Source organism: Phoca vitulina, unplaced genomic scaffold (genome assembly GCF_004348235.1).
Source record: "Phoca vitulina isolate PV1807 unplaced genomic scaffold, GSC_HSeal_1.0 scaffold2, whole genome shotgun sequence".
Classification (NCBI taxonomy): Eukaryota; Metazoa; Chordata; class Mammalia; order Carnivora; family Phocidae; genus Phoca; species Phoca vitulina.
The window spans coordinates 84311370-84324304 of record NW_022589705.1 but is presented as its reverse complement, the minus strand read 5'-3'; the positions used below and the strand labels follow the sequence as shown (position 1 = coordinate 84324304).

Sequence of the window (12935 nt, the reverse complement as noted above, 5' to 3'; positions counted from 1 at the left end):
GATCCAGGCAAGCTTCACAGAGGAGGTGGTATTTGATCTGGACACAGAGAGGAAGAGAAGGGTATTGCAGGTGAAGGTAACCCCACAAACAAAACACAGAGGCAAGAAATTATAAGGTGTGTCTGGGACCTCTGGGTAAATAATTCTTTTTGCTGGCATACAGAGGGGCAGGGAGCTGTAGTTGGGGCCCAACACGGAGAGCTTGGCATGCCAGGTGAGGGCACTTGCCTTAGTTCTGCAAGCAACAGAGAGCCCTCCGGGCCAAGGCTTAGGGATGACATCTGATCGGTGGGCAGTGCCCGAGTTAGCTTTGAGTTCCTGCTGCACTTCTCCTTAGCTCCCGGGGCTGACCTCTTCCTGTCCTCCCTCTGCAGCTGGCCTGACAGAAAAGGTTTCCCTCAATCCTGTTGGAGGGAGGCTGAAAGTAAGTCACCAAGAACCACAGAGCAGGCACTGAGTTTGAGCGAGAAAGAGCATCTCCCAGGAACTGATGTCCCCGCTCTGAGGAGTGCTGATTGGGGAAGGAGTCATGGCTGAACAGTCCAGGAGGAGGAGGCCTGGGCCAGATCTGGTTGGATTGCATGCAGGAGGCCATGAGCGTGATGATTAAGAGTATTGGCCCTAGGCTCACGTCTGACAGACCTGGATTCAAGTCCTGGCTGTGCCATTTGCTAGCTGTGTGGCCCCGGGCAGATGACTTAGGCTTTCTGAGCTGCAGTTCCCTCATGCGTGAAATGAGAATAATGATTCCCTTCCTCCAAGAGTTGTTGGGTGCAGATGAGATAATGCATATAAAGAGCCTGACCCAGTGTTGGGCACAAGGGTTCGGTCAGTGGTAGCTGCAATCATTCTTCTTTTATCTCTGTCACCTGGATTCTTCTCAGCCCTATAGACATTGAGTGCATATTGTGTGCAGAGCTTTGTTCGAGCCCCACGTTGCGGGTGGAGATTACTCGAAAATAAAATCTTTTATTTTTTTTTTAAAGATTTTATTTATTTATTTGAGAGAGAGAATGAGAGAGAGAGAGAGAGCATGAGAGGGGGGAAGGTCAGAGGGAGAAGCAGACTCCCTGCTGAGCAGGGAGCCCGATGCGGGACTCGATCCCGGGACTCCGGGATCATGACCCAAGCCGAAGGCAGTCGCTTAACCAACTGAGCCACCCAGGCGCCCGAAAATAAAATCTTTTAAATAATAAATAAAATGAAGGGCTAGACAAACACCCACACAAATAATCCAAAATAAAGCTAATGTATTAGAGCAGCAGCTGACAGACTTTTCTGTAAAGGACCAGAGAGTAAATATTTTAGGTTTTGATAGCCATACGGTCTCTATTGTATCTATTCAACTTAGTCGCTGGAGTGTGAAAGCATCCACAGGCAAAGAAATGCATGCAGCTGTGTTCCGATAAAACTTTATTTATGAAATAGTCAGTGGGCCAGTTTGCCAACCCACGTGTTAGAGGTTCCAACTTTAGATTCTTGTAATGTCTGAAATAGACACTGAGAGTGGTCAACTAACATGTCCAAGGTCACACAGCTGAGCAGGGTTGATGGCCCCACTCACCAACCAGTCAAGCCTTACTATGGCCCAGGAATTCCAGCTCCCTACTCCTAGAGCTACTGCCTCCAAAGTCATGGCTCCTGGAGCAATGGGAGAACGTGGGCAAGTTGCTGGGGAAGCCAGAGGGAGGCCTGGGCAGCAGAAGACCAGTTATATGGGAGGGAGAATGTGGGATGGATCATCCTTCCCTTCCCTCCAAGTGTTTTGCTGGCTCAGTGGTAGGGTCAGAATTAGGTGTTTGGCATCCAAGTTACATCCTTAATTTCTGCATCAAATAAAAAAGTACATCAAATCAAGAGTCAAATTAATAGGCCACGTGTCCAGCCTCACACTGATCACCAGGGAATTTGAGATCTAGAAAGGTTTAAGACCTAGCTAGTGAGGAACCTGGGAAGTGAACCCAGAAACCATGGGTCCTCAGACCCTGGTGAGTGGGCAGCCCTCCAGGCTCTGGGGCCTGCCTGGGAGAGCTGAGACAGCCAGGAAGTTTCCTAAAGGGAGAGGATGCTTAAATTAGGCCTTAAAAGAAAGGGAGGTCTCCTTAGCAGACTCCCAAGAACATGGGCTATTGCCTGCTCTTTCTGTATTTTTGTTCCAAATCTCTCTTCCTTCTTGACTTCCTCTTCCTTTACTTTGCACCCCCTGATTCTCTAACACAAGAGTGACAAACCTATCTATCCTTTTATGCCCATACCCTTAACAGACATTGCTAATCAATCCTGACAGTCCTTTAGCTCCTTTAGGAAGACATTACTAATCAGTTAGAGTTGGAACAAGAGCTAGAACCTATTTGTTCTCTCTGCTGAGCTCTCTGCTCTCCTCACCCTTCTACTCAGCTCAATGCCCATCTGCTCACTGAGGCCCAGAGAGGTCAAGTGACCTGCAAAGGGTTGCCTAGTTCTTATGGGGCCACATGGGAGTGTATTTCCCTCCACAGAGGGACCAGCTCTAGACTTTCCATCTGTCCACATCTTGAGTCTGTGCATGTGACCAAGCCTGATCTTATCCCCCAGTGACCCCAGGCATGAAGATCTACATCGACCCTTTCACCTATGAGGACCCCAATGAGGCAGTGCGGGAGTTTGCCAAGGAAATTGACATCTCCTGTGTCAAAATTGAGCAGGTGATTGGAGCAGGTAGGTGGCTGGTGCTCTCCCAGGTACCATGGCCTCAGCCATGAGTGGGGAGTACTCTTGGGGCAGAGCGCAGGATGTGGGGCAGGAACCTCAGAGGATCCTCCAAGACCTGAAGGTTCAGAATACCCAAGGTAGAAAAGTCCTCAAAGACATACAGTAAAATCACCTCATCGACATATGAGGAAACTGAGGCATGGGGCTGGGAAGGAGCTTGCATATCATGTCAGAGATTGAACTAGGTCTAGAACCCCATTCTCTAGACTCAGTCTAGTGCTTTGTTCTTCCCACCATTCATCCAGGTCCCTCTCTCCATCTCCCCGGCCTCCCCTACAGCCTTACCCCATGCCCAGCCAAATAACATGGGACACCTGCGAAGTATTTACTCTTACTCCTAGTAGTGGCTAGGACCTTTCTGGGTCCCCACATTCTACAAAGGGGTTCTTTGTCTAAGACGATGAGTTGACCACTGGGGAGAAAAAGGTCCTTCAGGACCCAGGAGTGGAGGCTACAAGTAGTGGGAGATGGCACTTCCACCTGGCAAGTGACATCCTGCCTCTCTCGGTGTGTGTGTCCTAGGGGAGTTCGGCGAGGTATGCAGTGGCCACCTAAAACTACCAGGCAAGAGAGAGATCTTTGTAGCCATCAAGACACTCAAGTCAGGCTATACTGAGAAGCAGCGCCGGGACTTCCTGAGCGAGGCCTCCATCATGGGCCAGTTTGACCACCCCAACGTCATCCACCTGGAGGGTGTTGTTACCAAGAGCACGCCTGTGATGATCATCACTGAGTTCATGGAGAACGGCTCCCTGGACTCCTTCCTCCGGGTAGGGGAAGCCAAGAGTGCCAGGGGCCCATGGATGGGGAGGAAAAGGAGCGGTGGACATAGCTTCATGGCGTCAAAGCCTGATGGGGTCTTGGGAAAGATCTAAGTCAGGAATGGCTTGCAGGCTGCCTCTTTCCATTCCCTTCCCCGTGGCAAGCATCGCTAATCAAGCCCAGAACTCTGTCCCACTAAACCAGGAAGCCATCTCAGAATCCTTTTCAATCTAGGAAACCACAACCAGTCAGTCAGAGTTGGCATACAGCCTGAAATCTGTTACCATCTATGCTCTTAGCCAGCTTTCTCATTATGCACAAGAGAAAAGTGAGGCTCCAAGACAGGTAGAGTTTGCCCAAGCTTACCTAGAGGGTCAAAGTGAGAGCCACGACTGGAACCAGGTCTCTTGAATCCTGGCCCAGGGTTTTCACCAGATTTTGGATTTCTCCAAAGCTCTATGTGCTGGGGGATGGAGTCCAGAGCACAAAGTCAAGAGAGGAAAGTTTCCGGATCCTCCCAGATCACAGTCAACCAGCTGGACAAAGAGCACAGAAGCATGCTGCTAGACTAGTTGCCATTTAACAAACATTTATTGAGCATCTAGTATGTGCCAGGCACCTTCCATGCACCTTCTTATTTAACTCAGACAGCCCTGGGAGGTGGGTATAACTTATCCCCATTTAACTCACAGATGGAGAAACAGACTCAAGAAGTCAGATCGCTTGTCCAAGGTTGCACGGCCAGCAAAGGATAGAGCCAGCGTCAGACCAGCTATGTCTACTCCAAAGCCCATGTTCTTTCCACCACCCTGAAATTGACCTCTCATGGGCCTCTCTAAGCCTCCACCCGCTGCAAGCATCTGAATCCTTCCCACAGCGAGCACAAGGCCAGGGTGGCAGGGTCCTGCCCTGGTTTTCCATTGTGTGGATGATCCAGAGCTCTGATTCATGCCCTTCCATTTACTGTATGTTTTCTCCACTTCTCCCAAAGCAAAATGATGGGCAGTTCACAGTCATCCAGCTGGTGGGCATGCTGCGGGGCATCGCGGCCGGCATGAAGTATCTGGCAGACATGAACTACGTCCACCGCGACCTGGCCGCTCGCAACATCCTCGTCAACAGCAACCTGGTCTGCAAGGTGTCTGACTTTGGGCTCTCACGCTTTCTGGAGGATGATACCTCAGACCCCACCTACACCAGTGCGCTGGTAAGATGGAAGCAGAGAACAGTGGGGTCGCAGTACCAGGCAAGAGGGCATAGATGTCCATCTCTCCCTTCAATACATTTTCACTGACACCTGCTCATGCAAGCACTGCGCTGGGCCCTGGAGACATAGAGACACCCACAGTCTCTGCCGCCTTGGAGCTCATAGGCTGTCCGGGGACACAGATGTGCAGAGAAACATGGACTAACAGAGCTATAAGTCAGGACTCCTGTCTTGGGAGACCCCTACTAAGAGGGGGGTGATATCTGAGCTGAAAGCTGAAGGGCCAGTGAAAGGTTGTCAGATGCCATGTTCTCAAGGCCAGATGTGACTAGAACACAGACTGTAAGCAGGAAGGCGGTGGGCAGTAACTCGGGAGAGGCAAGCAGGGCTGATCTTGCAGTCCCTGATGCCTAAGCTCAGGACTCTTTCCTGCTGAAGAGTTTTAAACAGAAAGGAATAAGACACAGCCCCTGCCCAAAGAGCTCAGAAATAGTACAAGAAGAGCCAAGCACACAGGCAAATGATTTGAGTATTGCTCTCTAGAAGTGCCTCCTTGATGGAGAGATATGGGACACAGTTGTAGGATTAAAAAGAGTGAGTAACTTTTTGGGACTTAGGGAACGATTTTCAGAGATACTTAAAGGATGAGAAGAGGTTTCCAGATGGTAGAGTGAGAAAAAGCATTTCATGAAGGGGGCAGCAGCATGTGCAAATTGCCAAGGCCTGAAGCAGCATGGTGAGTTCGAGAAAGAATGAGGTGCTTCATGGGGATTGGTACAGCACGGGACATAGGATGAAGAGTAGTACTGAGAGTAGAGGCCAGATGGATCAGCCTCCCACCCATTAACCCTCCTCATTCTGTTCCTCAGGGTGGGAAGATCCCCATCCGCTGGACGGCCCCGGAAGCCATCCAGTACCGGAAGTTCACTTCAGCCAGTGATGTATGGAGCTATGGTATCGTCATGTGGGAGGTGATGTCCTACGGGGAACGACCCTACTGGGACATGACCAACCAAGACGTAAGTTTCCAAGGGGGCTGGGTCCAGCCCAATGTTGGCTGATTCGAATGTCTGCACAGGATTCTGGACTCTCCAGGGGTCAAGAGTAGGAAAGGCCGACACATCCACAATTTAGCAAATCTTCAAGATGCGTTCACCTGGTGGCCAACCCCAAATGAGACCATATCTGCCCCTGAGGTGTTTTCCACATAAGTGGGGGGCAAGACAATTATTCCAGGAACCAGTTGTTATTATCAGGAACTTTACAATCCGGTGCTAAATTGGAGAAGGCAGGTGTCGAGTCCTGTAGGTGTTGAGTCAAGGGCCACGTGAGCAAGGTCAGTCAGGAAGTCTTCCCAGGACAGGGGGAACACACACAGCAGTAGGACTTGGAGACGTGAGGGCTTCGAATGGGCAGAATAGCTGTGCAAAGGCCCAAAGGTGGGATGCTAAGTGATCGTGCTGGGGAGCAGTAGAAATGTGGTCAGAAAGGATGATAAGGTTCAATAATGGGGCATTTGAAAGCCAACCCAACAAATTTTGATTTGCAATGACACAGAACAGGAAGGACTTGAAGAAGCTTCTTGAACAGGAGGGGTGACCCACAGTCCAGCTGGGGAAGGTGAATCTGGGCCTAGTGGCAGGACAGATTAGAGAGAGGCGTTTGAGCTCCTTTTCCTGACAGAGAAGCCAGGTGGGGCCCTGTGCAGCCATGCTGAGGGGCCTGGCCTGAGACACATCTCTCACCTGGAGCAGTAAATGGCACTGAAAACAAGAGTTGTTGTCACCCTGGGGTGAAGGGCCAGAGAGAGGAGTCCTCAGGGCCATCAAAGCCAGGAGGAGGCTCAGAAAAGGGAGGGGAAAAGTGGTCCACAGGAGGGTCAACCTGGTAAACCCTGAGGCAAAAGTTATCTCAGGGTGCCGGTTTTCCCGAGATTGGGAAAGGGGGCCAGCACACAGACCCCGGGTCAGACTAAGGCCATAGATGGTGGGAACCCAGGTGAGGCCCATCCCTGGGGCTGCATCCAGGAGGCGGAGGCAGTTACCATGGCAACCAAATAGGTCTGTCCTGCGCTATGGAGGGCGGGGGGATGGGTCAGGTCAGAGGCAGATGCTTTTTATCCCACCCGCCCCACCCCACTCTGGCCCTGTGTCGTTCCCAGGTAATCAATGCCATCGAGCAGGACTATCGGCTGCCACCCCCCATGGACTGCCCAAGCGCCCTGCACCAGCTCATGCTGGACTGCTGGCAGAAGGACCGCAACCACCGGCCTAAGTTTGGCCAGATCGTCAACACGCTGGACAAGATGATCCGAAACCCCAACAGCCTCAAAGCCATGGCACCCCTCTCCTCTGGGTACGGCTCTGGTCTGGCCCCACCCCCTCCTCCCAGTACGTCTCCGCCCCGTCCCCAGCTGGCCCTTCCTCTCTCCAAATCCCCCCCGCCCCTGCCCAGGCTCCCCCTGCTTGACGCAGGGCTCTGCACTACAGCTTGGGGTCCGGGAAGACCTGCCTTGGGGTGCGGAGGAGTCCAGGACACAGAAGAGGAGAAGGAAGTGGTAGAGATGGTAAAGGAAGCACTTTTTAAAGCATGGTCAGAGAGGATGGCATTTAAGAAAAATTACCAGAATCTTTTTTGGTAAACAGATTGACTGGTCACCGGGTTTCCTGCCTGGCTGCCGTCACGCTCAAACCTGGACCCTCTAATTTACATTTGCATCCTCCTCAACACAGCCATGCACGTGCGTGCACGTGCACGCACACACATAGGCGTGCTTATACAAATACAGTCCTGCACATCATTAGGCACAAGAGCTCATGCTTATGCTCCCACACACACAATCACACCCACACGGATACGCACCCCTTCTCAGGCCCTCACGCCTACACTCCCTGGGCACCCAAGCCCACACGTGTTCAGAAGTACATACCACACATAAACACACACAGTCTCCATCCCCAACTCAAAGAGACTGGCCCAGCTGGACCAGTGTTGGCTCTAGCAATGCTGAGACCCGCCCTCTCCCAGTGGTCCCCGGGCATGCTCCTTCAGACCTGGGGCCACCACTGCCTTGCTTGGGTGGCTGTCCCCGACCCCTGTCCCTCCTGGCCCTGCACACTCTTTCTCTTTGGGACCCTATCAGAGTTTCTGAGGGGTGTCCAGCCAGGGGTCCTCAGGGTCCAGGGTTGGCTTGGTCCAGAGACTTGTTGGGCCCAAGTCCTTCACCTGCCAAGTTTTTGTGGCCCACAGTTTGCATTTGCCTCTACCTGTCACTCCCCACCATGACCCTGCATCAGCCACTCGTGACTCTCTGCATAAAATCACTCTGAGCTTTTAGCCCTGTGAGGGTCGTTTCACTCCTGGCCAGCTCCCGTGAGCACCGCCAGCCTTGTCTAGACTTCGGAGGAGCAACCCACAGGTTCCCAGAGCACACCCAGGGTGGAGAAGGATGGAGGAGACAGCGAATTGTAGCACACTTAGTCCGGCCGAACTCCCTCCTCCTGACAATCAGAGGCTTGGAGGAGCATCTCGTTCCTCACCACTGTGTCCAGCCTCCCAGCAGCCCCTTCAGAGGCATCCCCGGGCTTTCCAGGTGGCCTCAGCATTGAGTCCTGCACACACACTCACGCTCACATCCTCACGCGCATACGTGTGCTCATTGATGTAGGTGCAAACGCACACCCACTCTCACACAGAAATACATACATATACACTCACCTTTGTCCACGCAGGTGGATACACACGTGCCGGTACAAAGCTGCAGTGGCGCCCATGCTCACCCTCGCCCCTCTCCCGGCACCTGCCCTAACCATCTCTGTTGCCCACCCCCGCCTCCAGAATCAACCTGCCGCTGCTGGACCGCACCATCCCCGACTACACCAGCTTTAACACGGTGGACGAGTGGCTGGAGGCCATCAAGATGGGGCAGTACAAGGAGAGCTTCGCCAATGCCGGCTTCACCTCCTTCGATGTTGTGTCACAGATGATGATGGAGTAAGTGCCCAGCTGCCTCCACCCACCGTTACCAGTACTCCTCCCCAGCCATCCCACCAAGCAGGGGGCTCTGGAGGGCGAGGAATAGGTAGTGTCCCAGCAGGGATGTGTGGGACCAAGGAGCAAGATGGCCAACTCTGGAGTCACATTCAGATCGATACCCAGGTCTGCCTATGGCCAAGTGCAAATCAGAACCTCCCCGAGCCCCAGTTGTCTTCTGTAAACCGGAGGTTGTTAGGAAGATCAAAGGGATATAAAGTGAGTGGGTACTTCATAAATGCAAGTTCCCTTCTCCTTCCCTGAAGTAGAGGAGACCCCGTGCCCCTGAGTGTCCTGACTCCCATTCTCGTGCTCCTTCCATCCCCACTAGTCACTCCAACACTGGGAATCCACCCACTCACCCCCTCCTTTGCTCTCTTCAGCAGGAAACCCCTGGAGAAGCCCAGGCAGCTCTCCACCTGGCCCCAAGTCCCCCACCACCCCCACATTTCCCTAACACACATGCTTCTCTCCCAAAGGGACATTCTCCGGGTTGGGGTCACCTTGGCTGGCCACCAGAAAAAAATCCTGAACAGTATCCAGGTGATGCGGGCACAGATGAACCAGATCCAGTCTGTGGAGGTTTGACGTTCACCTGCCTCAGCTCACCTCTTCCTCCAGGCCCCCGCCCCCTCCGCCCCACACGCCGGCCCCCTGGTTCTCCGTCCACGTCCACCGCAGGCTCAGCCACCTGCCAGGAGGCCACGGGCAGCAGGAAGAACCAAGCAGCGCTCCAGCCATGAGATGTCACCAGGAATATGTGCAACTCAGATGATGGAAAAAAGGGAACGGGGACAAAAGGAAACAGATCCTGGGAGGGGGCGGGAAATACAAGGAATATTTTTTAAAGAGGATTCTCATAAGGAAAGCGATCATTGTTCTTAGGGGAAAAAAAAAAAAGGGCTTGGGAGATCCACGCGATTTGTCCCAATCGGACACCAAAAGCAGTTTCTCTCCAACTCCCTCTGGGAAGGCGACCTGGCCAGAGCCAAGAAACAGTTTCAGGAAAACCAATGTGAAGGGAGAGACAGGGGCCACCCTTCTCTCCCGTCCCTGGGCTGCTCTTCCAGGCCTCACCCAGCAGCCACATGCCAGGCAGACGGGGCAGGCGGGCAGACGGGCAGCCACCACGGGAGCCATTCCCGCAGCCGCTGGGCAAACCGGAGAATTTCTGTCTTTGGAGACTATTTCAGAAACTCCGATGAAAAAGACTCGTTTCTCCTGTCGGCTCATGGGGCTGAAAGGGGGCTTTTGTCCTCCTCAGTCAGGGAGACCGTGGGGACACCGGAAAGGTCAGCCTTCCTGAGGATGACCAGCCCCCCAAGACTGCAGCGCCACGTCCCTGTCGCACATGCGCGGTGCCCGGCAGCCCCGCCTGGAGGCCTGTCGCAGGGTGACTGCCATCAGCTATGACTGCCACTGAGAAGAATTGCTCCTGCATTTGGGTTTGTTTACAGCAATTCGTGGACTCGGGGGTATTTTGGTCAGGGGTGGATTTGGTTTGGGGGGTTTGTTTGTTGGGGTTTTTTTTTTATGACAATGAAGTGACACTTTGACATTTCCTACCTTTTGAGGACTTGATCCTTCTCCCAGAAGAAGGTGCTTTCTGCTTACTGACTTAGGCAATACACCAAGGGCGAGATTTTATATGCACATTTCTGGATTTTTTATATGGTTTTCATTGACACTCTTCCCTCCTCCCCTTGCAGAGAGATCCCCCCCGCTGCCAGGTCTCACCAAAGCCAACTGCCACAGGGCCCATCTGGGCCATTCAGAGACTGAGTGAGGTTTGGGAGGATGAGGGGCCAGGGTGGAGGAGCCCCCCACCCAGGACTGCTTTTGAAAGCACCAGATTGAGAAGGAAGCAGGCCCTAGGGCTGCAGAATCACACACCTTATCCTCTTCTCCACCCTCCTTGCCCAATGCCTCCCAGGCAAATAGGCCCCTTGGAGTTTCCTGAGCGCCCTCAGATGGCCAGAACCCAGTTTCGCCTCTGGGAGCCTAAGCCGGGCCCTGGATCATTCACTGTGATAGCCCAGCCCTGCAGAGTGTCACCCTCAGAGACGTGCGCAGACGCTCCTTTCCTCTACCAGGGGAAAGCGTATGGTTTCTCTCCGACCCCCTTCCCCCCCACCCCCCACAACTTTGCCCAAGTCTCAAGGTCTTAGCCCCGGGGCGGGGGGCGGTGGGGGGGCGGAAATCCATCAGCCCTGGGGTCTGGCCACACACTCCCTCCTATGAGCAAACAAGCAGGCATGTGAGCAGAACAATCGGTTAGTGAACTGAATGGAAATAAACACTTTAGTTATAAAATGACCCCTGTTCTCTGTAAGTTCCAAGAGAGACCCTGACACCCTGGGACATGTCCAGTGACCCATGGTGCTCTTCTAAGGGACCCTTTCTTCCTCGGGGTTCTAGAAGGCCCGGGGCTGAGAAAACACATGGAGGACCCCAAAGGTCCACGTGGCCTTTCTGGCTCTGGCTTGTCCAAAGCACAGGCAACAAAAGAAGCAAGTTGAGAGTGGCTCAGAGTTCAGCGTCCGATGCCCTGCAAAGCAGGGGGATCCTCTACGGGGGGCATCGGGAGCAGGGAGTGGACAGGGGTGCACTCGGCTCTCCCGGGCCAGAGGAAGGGGGTCGGGGTGTTATGTAAGCTGTGATAGTGGCAGTGTGGGGGTCCTGGAGCACCCATGGACCCCACCCCCCCAGTCATAGCCACAGGTAAGATCACCTTATCCTGGTCAACGCTAATCTCTGTGTAAATGCGCTCCTACTCACATGTAATCAGAAATCTTTGTGTGGAAGGAGGAGGCGGCGGCGGGGGTGGCGGGGGTGGTTGGAGGATGTGCTGTGGATATCAAGTCTAGCTGGGGAGGGAGAGGCAGAGACTCCACATCTCGGGACCGTCCCCCTTTGTCCATGCAGACTGACCCGTGGGAAGGATCCCGGCCGCAGGTGGCCCGTGGGGCAGCCTGAACCAGCCTGTCGTCTGTCACTCACCTGTTCTCCAGAACCCAAGATGGAAAGGGAAGGAAGGGATTAAGAGGGGAGCAGGGGCCCCTGGGGGGAACAGCAGAGTGAGCCACGGGGAAGGCATTGGCTGGCTGCCCACGAACTGGCCAGCCTTGGCCCAGCCAGCCGCCCTTTGTGCCCCAAAGCTGCCCAGCACGGGTGGCAGCTGTCCCAGCACACAAGGTCACCTTCTGGAGGGAGCTGCCCTGATGCTCCTCAGATTAACTCCATCTCCCCAGCCCGCCCCCCACTACTCTGGGGCCCCACAGGGGGCTGGCACTCGGTGCTTGCTGTCAGATGGCTTCCTGTCCTAAGCTGCAAGGCTGGTGTCTGCTAGCCAGCTCGTCTGCCCATCCACCCTTGAGGGCCGAGTCCTCAGTGGGCCTGGGCCCCCATGTGCCTGCTTCTCGGAGTGAGGGTGCTACCCAGACCCTCTGTGTCCCCACTTCAGGGTTAACAGATATCACTGTGACTATCTCGGGTGCGGGCGGATGCCCACCTCTCCCTGCTGCCAGGGCAGCCCCCCCCCACCCCCTCTTGCTCGCTGCTCGGTGGGGAGGGGCAAACCATGCTGCCAAGCGCCTTCCACTGATGCGGCCCACTCGCCTGGGCACACAGCTCTGAGCCTCCCGCTGCCTGGTTACTAATCCTTTCCTGGCTCAACCTCCCCAAGTGCCAGCCCCCACCTGCCCAGCAGTGTCAGAGGAGTTTCCGGCTGCTCTGCACACAGTTGGTACCGGGGGAAAGAAAGCTGCCTTGTGAACAGGGGCCAGGGCACCATGGAAATGGGGACCAGCTGCTCTCAGGGGGTGTGACAAGCAGATTTGTGGAGGGCCAGGCTGGTATTCCTACTGCCCACGAGGCCCCCCAGATGGGGTTATTGTTAATCAGCAGGGCTCTTCCTGGGGGATGATGTTCAAAATCTCTATCACCTGGTAAGATGTGGGCAGATTTATCAGAAAGAGGATGGTCTTAGTGCTATAGACCAAGAAGCCTCGGAGTAGGGGCTGGGTGGCGAGGGCAGTTGGGGACACTTAAGGGACAGTGCGGTTTACTAACCAGCGGTGCCTCCTGCTCAGATGGCATCAGCTGGACTTTCCCCATCATTTCTGGTTGGTCCCCATGCTGCCACCTCTCAGGGAGCTCTCTGCCACCCCATTGTGTGCAGTCA

At 54.2% G+C, this 12935-nt stretch overlaps 1 protein-coding gene across 4 annotated transcripts in view; it reads left to right on the top strand.

Annotated features, from left to right (window-relative positions):
- The window catches only part of EPHB2 (EPH receptor B2), a 183650-nt gene extending 174214 nt beyond the window's left edge, over positions 1 to 9436 (top strand). For 3 of the 4 annotated variants that reach the window (XM_032391665.1, XM_032391675.1, XM_032391648.1), the window contains exons 10-16: positions 2575 to 2697; positions 3274 to 3521; positions 4505 to 4720; positions 5590 to 5739; positions 6882 to 7075; positions 8558 to 8713; positions 9232 to 9436. In XM_032391665.1, the coding sequence (XP_032247556.1) occupies positions 2575 to 2697; positions 3274 to 3521; positions 4505 to 4720; positions 5590 to 5739; positions 6882 to 7075; positions 8558 to 8713; positions 9232 to 9340 (1196 nt within the window). In that variant the 3' untranslated portion in view covers positions 9341 to 9436. The remainder of the gene's footprint in view (positions 1 to 2574; positions 2698 to 3273; positions 3522 to 4504; positions 4721 to 5589; positions 5740 to 6881; positions 7076 to 8557; positions 8714 to 9231) is intronic. The other variant, XM_032391655.1, reaches the window with a different exon arrangement.
- Positions 9437 to 12935: the final 3499 nt, after the last annotated feature.